This window comes from Xyrauchen texanus, chromosome 33, assembly GCF_025860055.1.
Source record: "Xyrauchen texanus isolate HMW12.3.18 chromosome 33, RBS_HiC_50CHRs, whole genome shotgun sequence".
NCBI classification, from domain to species: Eukaryota; Metazoa; Chordata; class Actinopteri; order Cypriniformes; family Catostomidae; genus Xyrauchen; species Xyrauchen texanus.
Window position 1 is genome coordinate 16,247,945 of NC_068308.1, and position 22,485 is coordinate 16,270,429.

The window sequence follows — 22,485 nt, forward strand, 5'->3', positions numbered from 1 at the left end:
CTTCTGTTGCTCTCTCCACGTTGTGTCGGAGAAGCGACACTAGGGGACCCATTCCAATCTTGCCATGTGCTGAACCATGTACGTGGACTGCCGATACAGAGGCGGGCAGGGATTCATCCAGTGCCGCGCATCATCTGTACCTGGCTGCACGTACCCTTCCCCAATGCCCCATACGAACATCGGGATCCTTCTAGTTACCCTGAGAGGGGAACAAGGCGATGTTTGCCAACATGGGAACGGGCCAGCCTGGCTGGGCCTCTTTTCTCTCTATGTTTCTCGCATAGAGCAATCACGGCCGGGGCCCTTACACGCATATAGGGAAGGGGGTCTTACCCAGACCCTGCGGAGACCACACCTGCCCTTTTTCTTGGGGATGAAAAGTGGTAGACACGTCACACGGCCGTCTTAGGACTCGTGTGGAAAGTATGGTGCGGTGGTAGATCCAGCCTCGAAAGGGGGGATTTGATACAGTACGGCGACCGAGGCAGCTGTAACTGCCTAAGGGAGACACGGGGGTCCGCTCGTAAGGGGACTGAACCGTGGAATTACACACAGGGGGAGTCCGAGCAGGAGGCCTTACCTGCGGAGCACCTATACCAGTACAGGGTAGCCATCAGGGTACCCGCAGTGGCTTGGGTTCAGCGGAGGAACTCGCCGACCACGGACCCGGAGGGCTGGGGAGGAATCGACCAGGGTCCCGACTCGGAGTGGGGCGCCCTGGGAAAAAAGGCGCACTACTTAAACTTGACGTCAGGAAAAGGGCGCAGGGTGCAAGCGATCCACCCGGCCGGTCAGTCTACGTGTTACCGAGTTCTACGGGCTCAGACCTGAGAAAACACGAGACGCAACCGACTCAACGCGGAGGTTGTAAAACCTCGCGAAGGTGTTGGGTGTTGTCCAACCCGCGGCTCTACAGATATCTGCTAGGGAGGTGCCCTTGGCCATTGCCCAGGGCCAGTGCCCACGAGGACGCAACACCCCTTGTTGAGTGAGCTCGGACCCGCAAGGGTAGGGGCACGGCCTGGGTGTGATAAGCCAGTGTGATGGCGTCAACAACCCAGTGGGCGAGCCTCTGTTTGGAGACGGCATTCCCTTTCTGCCGTCCCCCAAAGCAGACAAAGAGCTGCTCAGAGCGTCTGGTGCTCTGTGTGCGGTCCAGGTAAATGCGCAGGGCGTGCACTGGACATAGCAATGAAAGGGCTGGGTCTGCCTCCTCCCGGGGCAGCGCTTGCAGGTTCACTACCTGATCTCGGAATGGTGTGGTAGGAACCTTGGGCACATAGCCCGGTCGTGGCCTTAGGATCACAGACGTATCCGCCGGACTGAACTCCAGGCAAGTGTCGCTGACAGAGAACGCTTGCAGGTCCCCGACCCTCTTGATAGAGGCGAGCGCGATCAGCAGGGCCGTCTTAAGAGAGAGGGCCCTAAGTCCAATTGATTCAAGCGGCTCGAAGGGGGGTCTCTGGAGTCCTGCCAAGACTACCGAGAGATCCCAGGAGTGAACTAGGCCTGGCCGGGAGGGATTCCACCTCCGGGCGCCTCTCAGGAACCTGAGGATCAGGTCATGCTTACCCAAAGACTTGCCGTCTACAGGATCATGGTGGGCGGCAATGGCGACAACATACACCTTGAGGGTGGACGGGGACAGCCTCCTGTCCAGCCTTTCCTGTAGGAACAGGAGCACTGAATTGATCGCGCATCTCTGCGGGTCTTCGGTTTGGGAAGAACACCAATCTGCGAACGAGCGCCACTTTAGGGCGTAAAGGTGCCTGGTAGAGGGGGCTCTGGCTTGGTTGATTGTATTCACAACGGTCGCCGGTAAGCCGGCTAGCTCTTCTGCATCCCGTCCAGGGACCAGACATGGAGGTTCCAGAGGTCTGGGCGTGGGTGCCAGAGCGTGCCCCGTCCCTGAGAGAGGAGGTCCTTTCTCAGGGGAATTTGCCAGGGAGGAGCTGTCGCGAGAAGTCTGAGTTCCGAGAACCAAGTCCGAGTGGGCCAGTAGGGGGCCACTAACGTGACTTGCTCCTCGTCCTCCCTGACCTTGCACAGCACCGGTGCAAGAAGGCTCACTGGGGGAAATGCGTACTTGCGCAGCCCCGAGGGCCAGCTGTGTGCCAGCGCGTCTGTCCCGAGGGGAGCCTCTGTTAGGGCGTACCAGAGCGGGCAGTGGGAGGTTTCCTGGGAGGCAAACAGGTCTACCTGGACCTTGCCAAACCGTTCCCAAATCAGCTGGACTGACTGGGGGTGAAGCCTCCACTCCCCGCCGGGCAGGCGTTGTCGTGATAGCGTGTCCGCTACGACTTTGAGCTTGCCGGGGATGTGAGTGGCATGCAGCGACTTGAGTCGCTGCTGGCTCCATAGGAGGAGACGGCGGGCGAGTTGTGACATGTGGCGGGAGCGTACGCCGCCTTGGCGATTTATGTACGCCACCACCGTGGTGCTGTCCGATCTCACGAGGACGTGTTTGTCCCGAACTAACGGGAGGAACTTCCTGAGAGCAAGAAGGACGGTCAGCAACTCCAGGCAGTTGATGTGCCAACTCAGCGGGGCCCCTTTCCAATGGCCCGCTGCTGCGTGCCCGCTGCACACGGCACCCCACCCGGACCGGGAGGCGTCGGTTGTGACCAAAACGCATCGGGACACCTGCTGCAGGGGCACTCCTGCCCGTAAAAAGCAGAGGTCTGTCCAGGGTCGGAGTGTTTTGAGGCAGGCGGGGGTGATCCTTACCCGATGCGTGCCGTGGTGCCATGCTTGTCTCGGGACTCGAGTCTGGAGCCAGTGCTGGAGTGGTCTCATATGCATCAACCCCAGCGGCGCGACCGCCGCGGAGGACGCCATATGCTCCTGGAGCCTCTGGAAAAGTTTTAGAGGGACCACTGTGCCTGGCTTGAAGGAAGCGAGGCAGTCCAGCACCGACTGAGCACGCTCGCTCGTGAGACGTGCTGTCATCGAGACTGAGTCTAACTCCAACCCGAGAAAAGAGATGCTCTGAACCGGAGTGAGCTTGCTCTTTTCCCAGTTGACCTGAAGCCCCAAGCGGCTGAGGTGCCGGAGCACCTGGTCTCTGTGTGTGCATAGTAACTCTCGAGAGTGTGCTAGGATGAGCCAGTCATCGAGGTAGTTGAGAATGCAAATGCCGGCTACTCGTAGCGGGGCAAGGGCCGCCTCTGCGACTTTCGTGAAGACGCGAGGGGACAGAGACAGGCCGAAGGGGAGGACTTTGTACTGAAACGCCTGGCCGTCGAACGCGAACCATAAGAAGGGTCGGTGTCGCGGCAGAATTGAGACGTTGAAGTACGCGTCCTTCAGGTCTACCGCTGCGAACCAGTCTAGATGCTGAACACCAGCCAGAATATTTCTCTGCATGAGCATTTTGAACGGGAGTTTTAACAAGGCCTGATTGAAAACTCGCAGGTCCAGGATTGGTCGTAAGCCGCCGCCTTTCTTGGGTACAGTGAAGTAAGGGCTGTAGAAACCCTTCCTCATTTCGGTTGGAGGGACGGGCTCTACCGCGCCCTTGGCTAAGAGGGTCGCGATTTCCGTGCGCAGGGAACTGGCATGCTTGCCGTGTACTGCGGAAAAGCGGACGCCCCTGAAGGGGGGCATGAGCCGGCAAACTGAATTGCGTAACCGAGTCGAATGGTCTGGTGCAGCCAGCGTGACGCGTTGGGAAGCGAAAAGCACGCTTCCCAGCTCTGCGCTAGGGGCACCAAAGGGACGAGTATTTTGGACGTACCCGGCGGGGCCTGAGGCTGAGGTGCTGAGAATAGACTCAAAGCACTTACCTTGCTCCGCGCGCCCGGCAGGGGGCGGGTTCATGACTGAGGAGGAGGTCTGATGTTGGCGTCCTCTGGACTCGTCTGAACCGGCCGGCCGGGGGACAGTCGTGGGCAGGCGGAAGGCGGGATCGCCGCGTCCGGTGTATCGGAACTGTCGTAATCTGAAAGCAGATTGCCGTGAGAACGGCATTTGTGGGCCAGGTGACCCAGAGGCAAAGGAAATAGCTCTTTTATTGAGAATGTGGATACCACAGGTGTGGCAAATGAAAAAACAAAGGATTCTCCTCCCAGCCCTCCACCGGGGGATGGAGCGGTCTTACCACCTCTGGAGCTAACATCTTCGGCTCTGGGTCGACTGTCTCAGGAACACTTGGGAGCCTTCCGGGTCCTAGAGGGGGTTCGTGAGACAGGGGGCGTACGCCTCCTGCGGGGTGCTCGACGCTGGGGCTGAGAGCTGGGCCCGGGTTGGGGCGGAGCAGGAGCTGGTTTCTTCGCCGCAGGGGGGCGCCCTCGGCGAGCAGACAGGGCAGGGCCCGTAGCGGCAGGTGTGCGGTGGGGCATGATGTGAGAGATGGCCTCCGTCTGCTTCTTCACCGCGGAGCACTCTTGGGCGAAGTCCTCGACTGTTTCACCGAAAAGGCCAATCTGGGAGACAGGTGCGTCTAGGAAGCGGTTCTTGTCGGCCTCGCGCATCTCGACCAGATTGAGCCAGAGATGCCGTTCCTGGACCACTAGGGTGGCCATCGCCTGTCCGAGTGCCTGCGCTGTTTTTGGCCTTCGTCGCTCTCAGGGCGAGGTCGGTCGCTGAGTGCAGTTCCTACAGCACATCAGGACCACCCCCGTGCATGTTTCTGAGTGCTTTGGCCTGGTGGACTTGCAGGAGGGCCATCGCATGCAGGGCGGAGGCAGCGCGTCCAGCCGCACTGTAGGCCTTCGCGTTGAGCGAGGATGTTGTCCTACAGGGCTTGGATGGGAGTACGGGGCGGCCACGCCAGGAGGTAGGGCTACCGGGGCATAGATGGTACGCAACTGCCCTATCGACCTGGGGAATCGCCCCGTATCCGTGGCACTCTCCACCGTCGAGGGTGGTGAGAGTGGAGCGGGTGGCACCTAGACGAGCGGAGAGCGGGGCTCTCCACGTAGACGTCAGCTCGTCATGCACCTCCGGGAAAAAACGGGGGAGATGCGTGGCCGCGAACGGCGCGCTGCCCCTAGGAACCAGTCATCCAACCGTGATGGCTGTGGGGAGGATGGAGGGTTCCAATCCAACCCCACGCTCACGGCGGCCCGGGAAAGCATGTCAGACATCTGAGCGTCGGCCTCAGCCTGGGCCTGCTGGCCTGAGGGTGGCAGTCCAGGGGAGTCCTCGGCATCAGACATCACACTCTCCGATGCAGCGGTGAGCTCATCTGCTTCGGGCTCGGGAGGATAGACAGCCGGGCCGTGATGTGAGCCGCTACCGCCGCGAGCGTAGACGGGGATCAGCGTGCGTGTCGGGGAACGGGAGATTCGCGGGGGGCTACCCGGCGAAACTGCACCCGCTGCCGCCCCCAAATCGCCCCCAGCGCCAACCGCATCGTCCTCAATCCCGTGGGAAGAAGGAGCAATGCGGGGTGCAGCTGGGGTGGCTTGCTCTCTGTTGAAAGACATGCAAATACTGGCTGCCAACTCTCATTGGCCTTTTTTCATAGATCAGAGGTGGATATCGGCGCTCAAGAGAGACCCCTAGTGTCGCTTCTCCGACACAACGTGGAGAGAGCAAGAGGGGGAAGTAGATCTTCTAAGCTTTCAAACGATACCTATTTTGTGTTGGTCAAGGCTGCATTTTGTGTTATTAATATTTTGACAATAATGTTTTTTTCTTGTGGGCCTGCCAAGCTTAAAAGGTTAAATAAATGAGGGATGTGTCAAAATTATTTTCTGTGAAATATCAACATTATGCCACACATGCTGTTAATTTAGCTCAACTTGTATTGAACCCAAAATATATAGTGTAGTTAAGGTATCTACCAGCAGGTGCTATCTTTCTTAAGCTAACCAGCCAAACCCTGACCACTTGTTTTTTATGCACGCAACTTGAGTTTGATTTACGGCTTCTGTCATTTTCTGATCCCCTCTCATCTCTTCTACCCATCATTTGCTGTCTCTTCCCTGATCATCCCTGTCTTTAAAATGGTGAAAAAGGCAAAAAAATAAAAATTGCAAAAGTGCCAAAAATAAAATAACAAAACAGCCAGGAACTGATTGTAATCAAGTTCACTGAGTTCACAGCAAGCTTCTAGCTTCCTGTGATTAATATTTATTTTTGTCTTAGTGCCTGCATTGCTATACACTTTTTATTCCTCATCTGACTCTGTCCATCATATTATGAGCTATTTATTAATTTGCACAGATCTGCCTTCTCCCACCATGGGGGCCAGCAGATTAGCGAGGCTCCGATGGCTGGTTTATTTACCTCTGAAGCTGTCAACCTTAGTATTCCAGTCTCATCACTGCTTGCAGCCATGTTTGCAGGAAGAGAAAAAGCCATATAATGTGGCGGGCAATAGAGACACAGTGTTAGTTTCCTCATCTGGCTTGTACCTGCCTGCTGAGATTTCTGCGTTATTACTGGCCATGGCTCCCCACTGCAGAGAAAGAGAGTGTGAGAGACAGAGAGAAAATGAGAGTAAAAGATACGATTCTTTCCACTAGGGTTTAGGATCACAGACACCCACAATCAATCCTCAGGTCAGCTCTCATCTGTGTCAGAGAGAACTCTTTCTGCTTTGGAAAGCTCCACTTGTCTCCAGTCACTAAAAAATAAAGGGTGTGCTGGTTACTCAGCTGGTGAAATGAATATGATTGTGGGATTGTAAATGCTATTCATCCACCCAGAAAGCATTTGTTGTTCTTTATAGAACTTTATAGAATTTTCCATTGATGTGCTCGTCAGGGTCAGGCACAATTAATTTCTGAAGAATCGGCCACCCTTTCGATTCATGAGAATCATGAATATACTTGTACATTTATATTAGTTAATGCATTATTAACTATATAGCAATAACAAGCATTTGGAAAAGTTTATATTCACCAAGATTAATAAATGCTGTAAAAAAATCATTGTTCATTGTTAGTTCATGATACTTAAGGCATTTACTAATAATAGGTAATAGATGCTTATTCTATAGTTTTACCATATCTTCTAATGTTTCTTGAACTACTTCATTGTATGTATGGTAACATGATTAAAGGTTGTTTATATTGAACAATCTAAATTTTATTAAAATCTACTTTTACTGTACAGCTGTTATATGAATTCTTTTGAATTTCATTCTGTTTTAACACTACTACCTTAAATTCAAATTACAATCCAATTCAAATTTATTTAATAAAATATTATTTAATTCTGAATGACGCACAATTCTGGTACTCATAACTCTCTCACTCTCTTTTTCCCTGTCTCTTTTCCTCTCTATTGTTCTCTTCGGTTTTCTTGCTCAATCCATCTTTCTCAGTCTTGTGGCAACATCTACAAAGGCCTGGCACAAACAGGAGCCTGGGGCTGCTTTGACGAGTTTAACAGGATATCTGTGGAGGTGCTTTCTGTGGTGGCTGTGCAGGTGATTGAGTTATCCACTCTGAGGAGCATCATGACACATTTATGTATAAGCAGTTTTGATTTGCTGGCCAAATTTGTACTTGGAATTTCACAGTCGATCAAACTCTATAACTCTTGAAAGAGGACTTGATAAAGTTTTAGGCTATAAATGAAGATGCAATGCAGCAGTAGAACACTAAGTGAGGAAATAGTGTGTAAAATTCTGCCTTTATGATTCACTCAAAAATTACATCAGCTGCTAATGTGCTGCATCATCTCATAATGTCCTAGCATCTGGTATTTGCCATTGAGCTTTCATGCATTTCAATTCACATAGGGTTCACTGGGAAGTAGCATTTAAATCAAGCACCAAAAAAAAGACAATATGTACTGTACTCGTATGAATCATTTTCATAACGCCTGCAGACATCATTTACTCACAATGGCAATTATGTTGATGGCCATGGATATAAAAGATTTTGAGGTGTAGCTGCTCATTTATCTAGAGACACATTTTACTGCAAGAAATGTGACAGGTTTTAAAGGGGAAGTTCACCCTAAAATGAAAAGTCAGTCATTTGACTTTCCCTTATGTCATAACAAACACGTAAGACTTTCTTTCTTCCGTGGAACACGAAAGGTGAAAAGGTAGAATACCCTGGCCACTCTTTTCCATATAATTAAAGCGAATGAGGTCTTGGGCTGTCAAGCTTCTAAATGATCTAAAAGCATCTTTAAAGTATCATAACAGTGGTCCATATTACTTCTGTGCTATATTCCAAGTCTTCTAAAGCCTTTCGATAGGTTTGTGTGATGAGTACACCTGAATATAAATTGTATTTATTTTTACTTATTTCGTTATTCACTGATATTCTTTCCAACTAGTTATCTGTAAACCGCTGTGACTGAATCATTGAGTTAGTAATTTAAACTTGAGAACCAGATCAGTTGTGAATTAATCATTCAGATTTTTGTGGACTGGATCAACTGATTAATAGAAAAGATCAGACTCAAAAGATCTATTCCTTCATGAATTGGACATCACTACTTCTCTAATGAATGCACAAAAGAAACCTGCACTATGGTTGACGTCAATCATTTTTGTGAATCATTCGTTAAATTTTTGTCTGTTCCCTATGCAAAGCTGTCATTTGATTTCAGAAGAAACGGAATATAGCACACAAGTCATATTGACCACTTTTATGATACTTTAATGGTGCTTTTTTTTTTGTCATTTTGGAGCTTGACTGTCCTAGTCCTCATTAATTGTCATTTTATGGAAAAAAGTGGACATGATAAAAAGCAACCTTTTTTGTACCAAGGATGAAAAAAGTTATACAGGTTTGGAATGGTATGAAGGTGAGTAAATAACTACAGAATTTTTATTTTGGTGTGAAAATTTCTTTTAATGGCCCATCCGTAAAGCTATATACTCAATTCTTTGAAAGAGGAAAAAGTGCCTAAAGTGTCAGAACTCTGAATAGGCATTTCTCTCCTGTGATAAAAAATGAATTACTTTTTCTTTGTAGTGTTTTCAGAGAGCAGCTGTCACGAAGAACAATTTCAGTGAATCGGAACATCAGAGTAATGATAGTGAGGCATTTTTCAGGTGCTCTTATAAGCTGTCTGACAGTAAGTGCCAGCCATTTAGCAGTGGAGAGTTTGATTATCTATTTTAAGCAGGAGGATATTTGGTTGGGATACACTCCATTGAAATTTTATTCTCACAAAGACAGATAGAATAAATTTTCAATTTGATTAAGCTAAAACAAACAGGAGGGCCTCCAGACGTATTAATATTGAGACAAATTAGCCATGCTCGTCCTTTTACTTCACCACAGCTCACAATGGGTGGGGAAACAGATTTACTGAAGAGTGTCCCTTAATATGAAGCACTTTGTTTTCATTTTAAATATTACCAGCAAGGAGACACAGCTTGTTAACACAGGCAATTAGGTTAATATTTCTCAACAGATTTGTGAAATTTCACTGAAATTTGCTTAAAGGGATAGTTCACCCAAAAATGAAAATTCTTGCATCATTTACTCACCCTTTTGCTATCCCAGTTGTGTATGACTTTCTTCTGATGAACACAAACAAAGATTTTTAAAAGACTATTTCAGCTCTAAAAGGTCCATACAATATCATACTTTCAAGCTCCAAAAATCACATAAAGGCAGCATAAAAGTAATCCACATGACTCCAGTGGGTAACTCCTCTGAATTGATATGATAGGCGTGGGTGAGAAACAGATCAATATTTAAGTACGTTTTTACCATACATTGTTCTCCCTGCCCAGTAGGTGGCGATATACATTGCGATGTATATTTTTTTTTTCTTCCCGTGTGTTCAGCAGAAGAAAGTCATACACATCTGGGATGGCATGATGGTGAGTAAATGGGAGAATTTTAGTTTTTTGGTGAACTATCCCTTTAAGTCACCCTGTCAAATTCCTTTAAAGCAAAGCTCAACCCAAATGCATCATTCCACTGCTGTTTCAGCTGGTCTTAATGCACGCCTTTTGCTTGGCTTGTCAGCTCTACTATAGAACAATATGTAAAATTCATGAAGGCAGTGTATAGTCTGGGATTTGGAGTTTGCACAAGGCCCTGGCAAAGTAAAGCCTTATATCTTATTCCATCAGTTCCCAGCAATATGTGACTCATGCTTGCTGTTAAATGTCACTGTTTATCTGATAAAAGGCTGAACACTATCAGACTGTGTCTTCAGTGCTGCGAGGGTCTGAATCGTTTGTGTTTTGCAGACACCAAACTGATGTCCACACCCTGGTAGATAGGATGTGGTGTTAGAATGTAATTAGTTTTTCTTATTTTGTAGAAGGTATTCAGTTAAAAGCATAACTATACCTATGTCCTGATCTGTAAATACAATGGATTGTTCTGTGTGTTACAGTGCTTAATCTCTGCATATACATTTCCAATATCAAATATTTGTTCAGGCTGTTAAGCTTCAAAATCACAAAAGAGCACTGTAAATGTGATCCATATGACTTGTGTATATTTCAAGTTGTCTGAAGCCTGATAACTTTTTGATTTGGCCATTTAAAAATGTTATAAGGAGACATGTCTCGTTTACAGTGACACATAACCATACAAAGCAAATAGTGAGTTATAGAGTGCCCACCTTTTCAGTGCCATTGGTTTTGGAAGTCTTTTCTCCAATTCATTGTCTCTATGGGATTTCAGAAAAATCTTCAATATAGAGTTCAATATAAGCAAAAAAGTAAGTACATTCAGAAAAAAAAGACTTAAGTACAATGAAGGTATAAAGTACAAATTCTTTGAAACATTTGAAACATTGCAAATGATAATGGCTGTACAATATTTAATTATTGAGTCAATAATTATAAGTATAAAATTATATATTTTCGTTTATTGAAAATACACTCACTGAGAACTTAATTAGGAACACTATGGTCCTAATAAAGGGCTCTGGCTCGTGGTCTTCTGCTGGTGTAGTCCATCCTCCTCTAGGTTCGACGTGTTGTGCATTCTGAGATGCTATTCTGCTGACTAGAATAGTACAGAGAGATTATCTGAGTAACCGTAGTCTTTTTGTCATCTCGAACGAGTCTCTCCATTCTCCGTATACCTCTCTCATCAACAAGGCATTTTTGTCCATAAAACTGCCACTCTCTGGATGTTTTTTGGCACCATTCTGATTAAATTGTTGTGTGTGAAAATCCCAAGAGCATGCCATGGTCAATCAATGAGATCATATTTTATCCTCATTCTGATGGTTGATGCGAACATTAACTGAAGCTCCTGACCCGTTGATTATTTTATGCATTGCACTGCTGCCACACGATTGGATGATTAGATAATCGCTCGAATAAGTAGGTGTACAGGTGTTCCTAATGTCTAAAATTTGCTTGTGTGTAAGGAGACTGACTCAATTAGCAATGCTTTATGGGAGCAATCGCTGCTGAGCTCTTTTCTATGATTTCCATTTTCATGTTAACGGTGACTATATACTGACTGGTGCGGCTTTCTTCAGAATTATGGGTAGAGCAGTTGTTTACCGGTAATTCATCTATGTTTTTTAATGTTATAAATCGCACTAGCTTCTGCAGAAATATATATATATATATATATATATCATCACTTATGACTCTAAGAGTTCATTGTAGGTCTGTCATGAACATTTTTACATTTAAGAAAATTTATGGGATTACTTCCAGATCTGTACTGTTCTGTTCTATGGTGCTGTTGTTTTATTCTCACTTTTTAATTGGCTTTTTAGAGTACCAAGTGAAAATAGCAAATGTTCAGTGCCATTAACATTTAAATTAAGAACGGATGGTCCATCAGGTCAAAAGTATTCAAGATGCTATTCGAGACAAGAAGAAGAGGTTTAACTTCATGGGTGAGGATGTAAACCTGGTCCCTTCAGTGGGCATCTTTATCACTATGAACCCCGGCTACGCAGGCAGGACTGAGCTACCGGAAAATCTCAAGGCTCTCTTTAGGTACGCTTTGGATTTGCATTTCATTAGGTGGCGTTTGGTCTTAGATACCCCTCTTAGCTGTTTTTAGATAACCAAATCTGTTTATAAGGAGATTGGATGCCACATTTGCTTATTTTATAACAGAGATTTCGAAGTTTAAAATGACAAATCTAAATATTACTATTTACATTTTAAACTATAGTGTTTTCATATTAGATTTGAATTTTTATCTGTATTGTCAGTATTCATAAACTACATTTTTATATGACCAACTGTTAAAAAAATAGTAGTCTACGTACATAATATTCAATGCTGTTCTTTTCAAAACTTGTACTGTTGTATTTGTGTTCCTATGACAACTGTAGGCCATGTGCGATGGTGGTGCCAGACTTTGAGCTCATCTGTGAGATCATGTTGGTAGCCGAGGGCTTCATCGAGGCTCGACTTTTGGCCAGGAAGTTCATCACTCTCTATCAGCTCTGCAAGGAGTTGCTCTCTAAACAGGTTCAACATTCTTTAAGCTGAATAGTCTTGAACAATCAGTCCTATCAATTTATAATTTCCAAGAACATGAAGGCTAACTTGGCAAGATTACAGTGAAATTTGTATTATTGCTCTAAAGCCTGACATAGTAACATGTTTCATCCAATGGCATGAGTTTTATATGTGGCTATCTGAAAACAGTTTTTAATTGTGAATTTCTGTTTGTTGCAGAAATTACACACTTTACCTTTCAGTTTTTCTTATATAATTTTATATAGCATTTTATAGAGCTGTGTTTCATATAAAGACTTTAGCTCTCTTTTAGTGAGAGCAATTTTTCTACTGGTTTGGGGAATGTTTATCTGTCATCAGGACTTTATTCGATTGCAGTTGTATGAGACACCCAATTGTTTTCTAATAAAAATGCTGTCAATCCCACTATCGTATTGCCATTGCTCTATAAATTGTTTTTAGGTATATCTGATACAGACTGTGAAATATGTGAATTAAATGAAAAATTAAAGTCTGGCTGAATCAATTATTATTAAATAGTGTGTAATAGTATTGCACCTGCAATAGTTCCAGTTTATTTGACTCTTAGTCTCACTGTTTGTCTTCCTCTTTTTCTTTCTTGTTGTGCTTGTTTTTCTTCTGTATTGCATTCTCAGGATCACTATGACTGGGGACTGCGGGCCATTAAATCAGTACTAGTGGTGGCTGGTTCTCTGAAGAGAGGGGACCCAGAAAGACCGGAGGACCAGGTGCTGATGAGAGCCCTTAGAGACTTCAATGTCCCAAAGATCGTGACTGATGACATGCCTGTCTTTATGGGCCTCATTGTGGACCTCTTCCCGGCTCTAGACGTCCCCCGCAAAAGGGACATGGACTTTGAGAAATTTGTTAAGCAGTCTGTGTTGGACCTCAAACTGCAGGCAGAGGACAACTTTGTGTTAAAGGTAAATGTGGGGGAAAGAAATATACTTTGTAAGAAATCACAACAAGGCTTGATATTTGTGGTTTCCACAGTCAATGAAAACCTGGAAATGTCAGGAAATTCTTAAATTGGGGTTTTAAGGCCTGGGAAAGTCATAGAAATTAATACAATCTTAAAAGTGTATATATAGTGTATATGCATTTTCTTGTTACACTCTGCTCTAAAATATTGGCTATACAGTATATTGCTCTTATGTAGAGGTATCGTTGCTACATACTGATCAATCCATGACTGAAAGGAAGTCCAGAGCATCTCTGAGGTTCATCAGGACTCAAAGAAGTTATCAACTCATCCACTACAGCCCTGATTGGGCTATTTTTTCTTCTGTTGCTCATTATCTCCCTTTTAGAGCAATAAACCTGCTGTTGTGTTTGAAGCAAATAGACATTAGTGTCAAAGCAGTCTGAAAGTGGATATATTGGACAAATCTAAGATTGCAAGAATTACAGTGTAATAGTGCCTCAGGTGCTGGAGCAGGGCTCTAATTTTCCGCATTAGGCCGAAGTCTAGATATCAGCCACTTCGTTCACCAGTGCCATGGGAAATAAGTGCAATCTTAGACAGGTCAAAGAGCCAGAGAAACAACATAACAGCACTCCATCAATCAAGGCCTGGCTCTCAGCGATGTATTTAACCCTCGCCGTAGCACAAGAGGAGACATGCATCTGACTGAAGACCACCGGGTCAATGGGATGAGTCCTGTCTGACCGGCCAAACCACGAGACACATCTGGTTTTTGATTTGTTAGAGGGCAGGTGTGGTGAAGAAATGGAGAAGTGTCTGCTTAAGAGGTAGTCTGCAATTAGCTGTGGCCCCTGATATAGATCAGATCAAAGCGTCAATCAGCAGACCCTCTGAGATGCCAAAGCAGCTCTGAAGAGCCCAACAGGGAGTTCCATCAATGCCATTGATTGAACATGCCATCACTTCCCAGAGGGAAATCTCTCTCTTTTTCTCCTCTTCACACTCAGAGTAAAGTGACTCTCTGTTTAAATGCTTAACGTTCTCATAGTGCTCCTAATTGACCCTTCTCTAAGCCCCTAATTGACCCTTCTCAAAGCGTTTATGATCTCAGCAACTGTCGGTGTCCACATTTCTCTGACAAGCGTTTACTTTTTTCTAATGAGAGTCTATGGAAGTAATATGTGTTTGAGTAGTTTTAAGTGAAATTTGATTAAAATTATAAAAAACGTTGTTGCCTGGTCACTTGTTATAGTAACACGAGGTACCTAGAGAGGATACACGCAGTGTTTTGTCTTTATATTACATACATATACGTATAAGATCAGCAAGGTTACCTACATTTGCTCAAAGGTTATTTAAAGCTAATAACTAATTGTTAATTCATTAATGTACTGATACTGGTCTTAGTAAAGGTGATAGTAAATAAAGAGTTCATAGCATCAGAGTGAGTGTAATGAGCATTCCTGTTCACTTACACTAATTTAATCAGGTGTGTAATAGCTATTAAATTACACTTTTCTCTTTTCAAGTAACTGTGATAATCGTTTGCCTCAATTCTGATTGACAGTCTCCATAGTTTTCAATCAAACTAGGGTGTAATTTAACAATTTATTTTAATTAAAATATCAGATAAATTTGCTTTCAATGTCACTCTTTATTCCAGCCCACATAATAATATTATAATTTCTGTTAGAGTATATTTTGCTTAACAACTGGGCTGTTTTCGGCAGTCTCCCATTCATTCCTGTGGGAAGTTCTGCAAAGCTTGTCTGAGCAAGCAACAGTCACAAAGGGGTGTTGAGCTTAGCGAAGGGTCAGTTGTGAGCTAACATTCAGTGAGCAAGTAAATATTCACTGCAAACTGGCAACAAAAGTATAATCTTTTACTTGCAGTACTTGCAGATATGCAAGCTATGCAGTACAAGCAAGTACAATACATACGTTTATGTTAGAGAATAATTGGAAATCCAATTTCACTATTTGGTGTAGAGGTCTGCGCGAGGCTCATTCCCCCAGGTTTTAATACAAGTTTAGCTCAGTTGACAGCATTTGTAGTAAAATGTTGATTAACACAAACGTTTATGTTTACTCGTACCTCATTACATTTTGCTCTGTTGTTACAGTGAGGCACTTGAGATGGAAGTGAATGGGGCCAATTTTTGGAGGGTTTAAATGCAGAAACACGAAGCTTGTAATTTTATTAAAGCACTTATATTAGTTATTCTATTAAAACTGTTAAAACTGTGAATTATTTGAGTTGTGAAGTTGTTTAAATCATTGTTCTGATGGTAGTTTTAAGGTTTTGAGGTTTAAGGCATTACGTCCTCATGTCAACAAAGTTGAAAAATTGGATATAACTTTACACAGAAAAGGTAAGTAAGCAATTTTATCACAATAAAATTATGTTAACTTGTTTATGTCTTGTGGCTATACTTTTGAAACAGTAAGTATTTAAATGTTGAAGGATTGTCCCCTTTCCCTTCTATTTGTAAGTGCCTCACTGTAACCCAGATTTTTGCTTTTTGTAAAGAAAAGTAGGGACAAGTTGAAATACATTTTATTCAATGGTAATCAACATTATGCCACAAATGCTGTCGATTGAACTTAACTTGTATTGAACCTGGAATATTCCTTATACTGAATTTTACTATTTGTCTGCCCACTCCTGGCTCTCACTAATTTTAAACTGTAGCTATTTACTGTTCTCAATAATGTCTTAAAAGAAAGCAAGATAAATGAATTTACCAGCTGCATTGTGGGCAGTGTTTTTTGCCACTAAGCAATATCATTTAAATCTTAAATGAAAGAACCAATAAATGCTCCAGGCCTACATTAAATGGCACATTTCTTGTTGTTGACCAAAGATAAACATAAAAGTAAAAAAAAAAAAACATGTATTTATTTTAATTTTACCCCCTTTTCGCCCAATTTGGCATGCCCAATTCCCACTACTTACTAGGTCCTCATGGTGGCACGGTTACTCACCTCAATCCAGGTGGCGAAGTACAAGTCTCAGTTGCCTCCACTTCTGAGACTGCCAATCTGCGCATCTTATCACGTGGCTCATTGTGTATGACACCGCGGAGACTCTGCATATGGAGGCTCTTGCTACCCTCTGTGATCCATGCACAAATTACCACATGCTCCATTGAGGACCACAAGGAGGTTACTCCATGTAACCTCCCTAGCAACCGGGCCAGTTTGGTTGCTTAGGATACATGGCTGGAGTCACTGAGCACAACATGGATTTGAACTCGCAACTCCAGCAGTGGTAGTCAGCGTCAATACTCGCTGAGCTACCCAGGCCCCCAAAAGTTTTCATCTTCATTGAAAACTGTATTGCTGTATTACTATTTAAACAGACTTTCACTAACAGTTTGTCTATCTTTTTTAAATATTTCACATGAGTCACAAAAGCTTAATGCTCATTGGAAAAGAGAGCAGACTTCTGAAACCTCAAAACATGTGATACCGATTCATTGGACCAGTTCTTTGAAAGAACTGTTTTACATGAATGTGTTAGAATTCCCAACACTACAAGGAACTGAGAATTGTATTTCACATATGCACAATTTAAAAAATAACAAAATGACAATAACTTTCAGAATCCACATTTCCATCAACAACTTTTCAAATATTGTTGGTATGAAGACAAGTTTGGAGCATATTTGGTAGAGGACATAGCATAATACCTTATCTGTTCATTGCAAAATGAGCTGAACTTGCACTACTTGGTGCAGGCAGTTTAGTTGCTGCTACTTTTGCCATTGAGCAGGACAGGGAATACATTATATTTAACTTTTGTTGTTTTTGCTTTGAAATATCTGGCATGAAGGGGAAGTCACAATGGTATTGAAAACCACTAGATACATTTTCAGGATCAGAGAAAATCTGCTTTTAGCCAGCCAAGATTGTTTGTCTCACCTGTGTATTGTATCATAGCAAAAAAAAACCATTGAGTAAAGCAACTTTATGGCCTTTTTCTTGATATAATAATGCTCTTTTCTTCATGTTCTCTCAGGTGGTTCAGCTGGAGGAGCTGTTGGCAGTTCGTCACTCCGTGTTCATTGTGGGCAATGCCGGCACGGGCAAATCCCAGGTCCTCAAATCTCTCTATAAGACATATCAGAACATGAAGCGTAGGCCCGTATGGGCCGATCTCAACCCTAAAGCAGTCACCAACGATGAGCTGTTCGGCATTATAAATCCAGCCACGCGCGAGTGGAAAGATGGTGAGGGCTGCTGTTGTTTTGCTCTTTTGCCTTTCGAAAGGCACAGCAGTTCCATCACATTGGTTTGCGGTGTGACATGCAGCCGAATGTGAGATTCAACACGTGTGCTTTCTCCCCCCAGGGCTGTTTTCTAATATCATGCGTGAGCTGGCCAACATCAGTCACAGCGGGCCCAAGTGGATTGTCCTGGATGGCGATATTGATCCAATGTGGATTGAGTCACTGAACACAGTAATGGATGATAACAAGGTAAAGCCAAGACGGCCTGAACTCCAGTTCAATATCTGCTTTTGCAAAATAGCATTCAAGTATCTTTATAAAATGTAACTCATTCAGCCGCATACAACCAAAATGCATAAAAAAAGGCTTCACCTTTAAATGACCTTCAGTGATGGGCTTTGTTCTTTCATTTTGTGGTGATGACAGCATTCTAAGGCTGTGTGTGTGTGTGTGTGTGTGTGTGTGTGTGTGTGTGTGTGTTTGAAACTGTAGGTGCTGACTCTGGCAAGTAATGAGAGGATTCCTCTGAACCCAACCATGAGGCTGGTGTTTGAGATTAGCCACCTACGCACTGCCACTCCGGCAACTGTCTCCAGAGCTGGTCAGTGTTTGCCCTCCTCTCTTCTTTCACTCTCTCCTCTGTTGCCTTCCTAGTAGCACACAACTGTGTTAATAAATAAGACAAGATTCTGCACAACAAGATCCAAAATACAAGAGTAAGTATCCAAACTGAACTAATAAATAAGAAAAGATTCTAAACAACAAGATCCACAAAATACAAGAATGCGGATTTAAACTTAGCCAATAGATTGCTGGATTCCATCTCTAAGATAATGTTATCTAGCGTTGGTGTCACTGTTGAAAAGCAAAAGCACTGGGGCAAGGCTCTTGGGAGCGCACATAAATGTCACATCCTTTGGATTTCCCGGCATAAGCGACCCGCTCACTTTGCATGAAAATCAGTCTACAGGCTTTAATAGGCAACCTAGGAAGTCCAGGAAGGGCTCATTTTCTAAGTTGTGTTACAAGCAGTTCACACATTGGTGAAAAAAAGGCGCATATTACATGAAATTTGTTATTGCACCTTTAAGAGAAATATTAAGAAAATCTTTAGGATAAATTATAAAAAGTTCATAAGTACAATTCTTGACAAAATCTTAAGAAGTTCTCAAATTATTTCTTAAGAAAATGTTTTCTTAAGAATAAAATGAGGCTTTGACATTGTCTGATCAGCGTGCTCATGGGGTTGACTCGTCTAATAGCCTACAACAAATTCAATACTTCAACACTGGTAAATCATAATGATACATTTTCCTAATAACCTTTTTTAAAGTAGCAAGCACCTCATGATAATTTTTTTATAAGTTCAATGACATTATCTGTCATAGGAGAATTTATTTGCTGCTAACCATTTGATAACTTTTAATTTTACATGGAGGGAAAAAAAAAATTCTTTTAGAAGACAATATGTTCTTGTTGAGGAAATTCCTGCAAGGACAAGTTCTCCTTGGTTAGCTTGATAATTATATAATTTCGGAAAGTAAGAGGCGAAGGGAAGGGAGAGGGTTGTGGAGGCAGTCTCTGCTCTGGCCATCTCCTATAGGGATGTGTATTGGTAATGGAAGAAAGTCTCAGCTTTCTAATGATAATTTTTATGTTTCCATGAACCCTAAAAATTGTGAAAAGAGAGCGTTATATGCAGCGCATACTTTTGAATTAGCATGATTGGTCACCAAATTAAGAAGCTTCAAAACCCAGTATTCATGAAGCAACTTACTTTTTAGAATTTGAAAACTGTGAGGTTATACTAACTTTAAGAAGCTATTGACAACAATTTTTAAGAATGTTTTATTCTATTTAAATGCCTCAAATTATTTCTTAAGGACAATCTTAAGAAAAAATATACAAATTTTCTTAAGATGTTTTTTGGGAATATGAAATATTCGTACCTTTTTTTCTTAAGTTTGAATCTAAGAAGAAAATGGTAGTTAAGAAGACTTTTCTTTTTAAGAACATTTTGTGAATCCGGTCACAGGATCCAAACTATGTAATAAATAAATAATAAAAGATTCTAAAAAACAAGATCCAAACTCCAAGAATCAGGATCCAAACTTAGCCAATAATTAAGATTTTTTTTTTTAAGAAAAAATATCTAATCTACAATAATTAAGATCCAAATTTAACCAATTAATAAGAAAATATTAGAAAAATCAATATCCGAACTTAATGAATCAGGATCCAAATGCGAATCCCTCAATGAATGAACTTGTTGAATCCATCAGAATGGTAATCTAATTATTATTAAATAATATGATTTACTAACACACTTTCAGTCATGTCTGACTTATAATGAAGCAAGGTTTGTGTACTTGCATGGTGCTCTAAGATATTTTAGCCCTTGTGGAATTTCCACAAGCTGAGCCGTTTGATTAGCCACGCCCCCTCTTTCCAAATCCCCGCTCTCCAAAGATACCAAATGAGCTTTATTGAGACACACACCCAGCAGAAGCAGTTATCAAAAACAACAGCCACAAAATAGCACCCTAAATTGACAACTTTAATGAACAACATGGCATAAAAATGGCATTAAACCTCAATACTTCGCTGCAACTACAATACTATGAGAATGTGCAAAATGATTGACAGCATCAGAGGCATTTAGAGCTGTCACTGAGACCAGTGAGATATCTGACAACACTTACTTCAGTTATATCTTCCAGAGAGTAGGACCATTTTTTGCTTACCTTTCCATGAAAAAAAGGTTTTTGAGACTTAAACCTGACTGGCTGTAGTTAAAGATACACATTTGCAACTTTTGCAGTTTTGTAATAAATTATATTTAAAGGTTCACTCAATTAGTTTTTCCTCATTTAAAAAGTTGAACTCCTAAAAACATGAATTGTAATTTTGCAATACATGTAGGCAATCATGACCATTTGCATTAAAATGAAGACTCCAGTCATATCAGTAACCTTATAAAAGCTGTTTAAATCTACGTTGAGAGGGTCCACAAAAGGGGGCTGCCATGTAAGAATCACATGACCAGCCAAATACTACTCGCTTTATCTTAGTAATCATATATGATTTGACATGTTCACTCATTGATTAAAGTAATCATGGCTGACTATGAATAAAACATTTCTACAATGGCATCAGTTACTAAAACTATTGATTTTAAATGATGCTGCATTCAAACCAATAGGTTTCAGTGTAAGTCCAAGTTGACATAAAGACAAAAGTAACTGAGTGCATCTTTAATTTTTATGTAAAAAACAGTCATCTATACATTTAAACTGTATACTTTTATCTGAATCTTTAGTTCAGTGTGATTTTTACTAGTATGTCTCCACACAGGCATTTTGTACATCAACCCTGCCGATTTAGGCTGGAATCCACCTGTGTCGAGCTGGATTGACAGGAGAGAAGTCCAATCGGAGAAGGCCAATCTGACCATTTTGTTTGACAAGTACCTCCCACAATGCCTTGATACTCTCAGGTCAAGGTAGCATTACTTTATTTTTTCCATCATGGAAAATTTTCACAGCTGTGATCACCTTAATCCCACTCTAGGCTAATGGCTTGTTAATATTAATTAGTTTGCGTGACCAAGAGCTCTATGAATATTAAGCAACATCAACATGAACTAATTAATATTCACAAGCTTAGCCTTCTTGAATTCACTTTGACCACCATGACCAGCAGTTAAACCAAACCTGCATTGATGTGACTAAAGAGCCAAGAAACGCTCTGCAGATTTGTCAATCACAAGAATGTCATAACATTTCCAATCAAGAGCACATAGTAATATGAGCCCTTGAAAGCATGTCAAATATGCTACAACATATACATCCATCCATCCATCGTCAACCGCTTATCCTGTGTACAGGGTCGCGGGGGGCTGGAGCCTATCCCAGCTAACATTGGGCGAAAGGCGGGGGACACCCTGGACAGGTCGCCAGACAACATATACAGTATAACAAAAAAAAACTTTGGATCAGAAATGCAACTAAACCAATTATGAGTTGGCTATATGTAGGTTGCCTACCAAATGCACTACCAAAACATCTCATTGTTTGTTTATAGTGGTTCAACATGTCTACTTCTAGTTCAACAAATATAGTTACTTTGGGATGGAACCTACCTGTATTTGACTGAAAAATGCAAGATGGGGGTGGGGCGGAATGGGCAGCAGAAATGTTAGGAAAACTTGTTCGGCAAAAACATGATGTTTAAGAAGGGCTGGGACGATTCATCGACATAATCGATGTCATCAATTACAGAAATACGTCGATTTGCATAACATGCGTTGGTGCGTTGCATTGGAATAATTAAAATGGCAGTGCCCGGATAAAGCATGGATTCTCCAAAGAACAAGCTGCAGCTAAAAAAAAGTCACCCACGGTGATCTAAAGCGTGGAAGTATTTTAGCCTGAGACCCAACGATGTGGTGCTGTGTAAGATATGCAAACTGGAAATGGCTTATCACAGCCGTACAACCGCCGCGAACAAACACTTGAAGCGAAAGCATCTCGGATCGCTTGTCAAGATGGCAGCACCTTAAGTCCGGGTTACTTTTTATCCCCACCCACCCAAACATGATATAGTATTACAACATGTGTTTCTGTTAGTAGCAGTCACTTAAAATAGATTTTCTAAATGTTTCCTCATCGCCCCCATGTAAAAAGTAATTTCTGCACCGCTGCTAATGTAACTTTACACCATGCGTCATCTAATTTTGTTATTTGGCCGTTTTATATTTTCTGTTTACTTTAATTTACTTCAACTATGAGTGAGAAAATTGTGTAAACTGTGTGTAAATCTGTAAATCGTTTCAATTATATTCCTTGCCCCACTGAGATTTAATGCAGATTGCAATAGTTTTAGTTATTCCTGTTAGAAAACGTTAACTGTTGCTCGAATTGCACTAATTTTACTGTACGATGAGGGGGCGGGAGAGAGGAGGAAAGGTGGAATGATAGTTGATT

The 22,485-nt window shown here is 42.8% G+C and overlaps 1 protein-coding gene across 1 annotated transcript in view; it reads left to right on the plus strand.

Moving 5' to 3' along the window:
* Positions 1-22,485, plus strand: part of dnah9 (dynein, axonemal, heavy chain 9) — a 241,431-nt gene that overhangs the window by 45,477 nt on the left and 173,469 nt on the right. The window contains exons 28-35 of the mRNA XM_052102818.1: positions 7,277-7,381; positions 11,691-11,848; positions 12,193-12,331; positions 12,979-13,266; positions 17,290-17,500; positions 17,622-17,749; positions 17,993-18,101; positions 20,855-21,002. Of these exons, the coding sequence (XP_051958778.1) occupies positions 7,277-7,381; positions 11,691-11,848; positions 12,193-12,331; positions 12,979-13,266; positions 17,290-17,500; positions 17,622-17,749; positions 17,993-18,101; positions 20,855-21,002 (1,286 nt within the window). The remainder of the gene's footprint in view (positions 1-7,276; positions 7,382-11,690; positions 11,849-12,192; positions 12,332-12,978; positions 13,267-17,289; positions 17,501-17,621; positions 17,750-17,992; positions 18,102-20,854; positions 21,003-22,485) is intronic.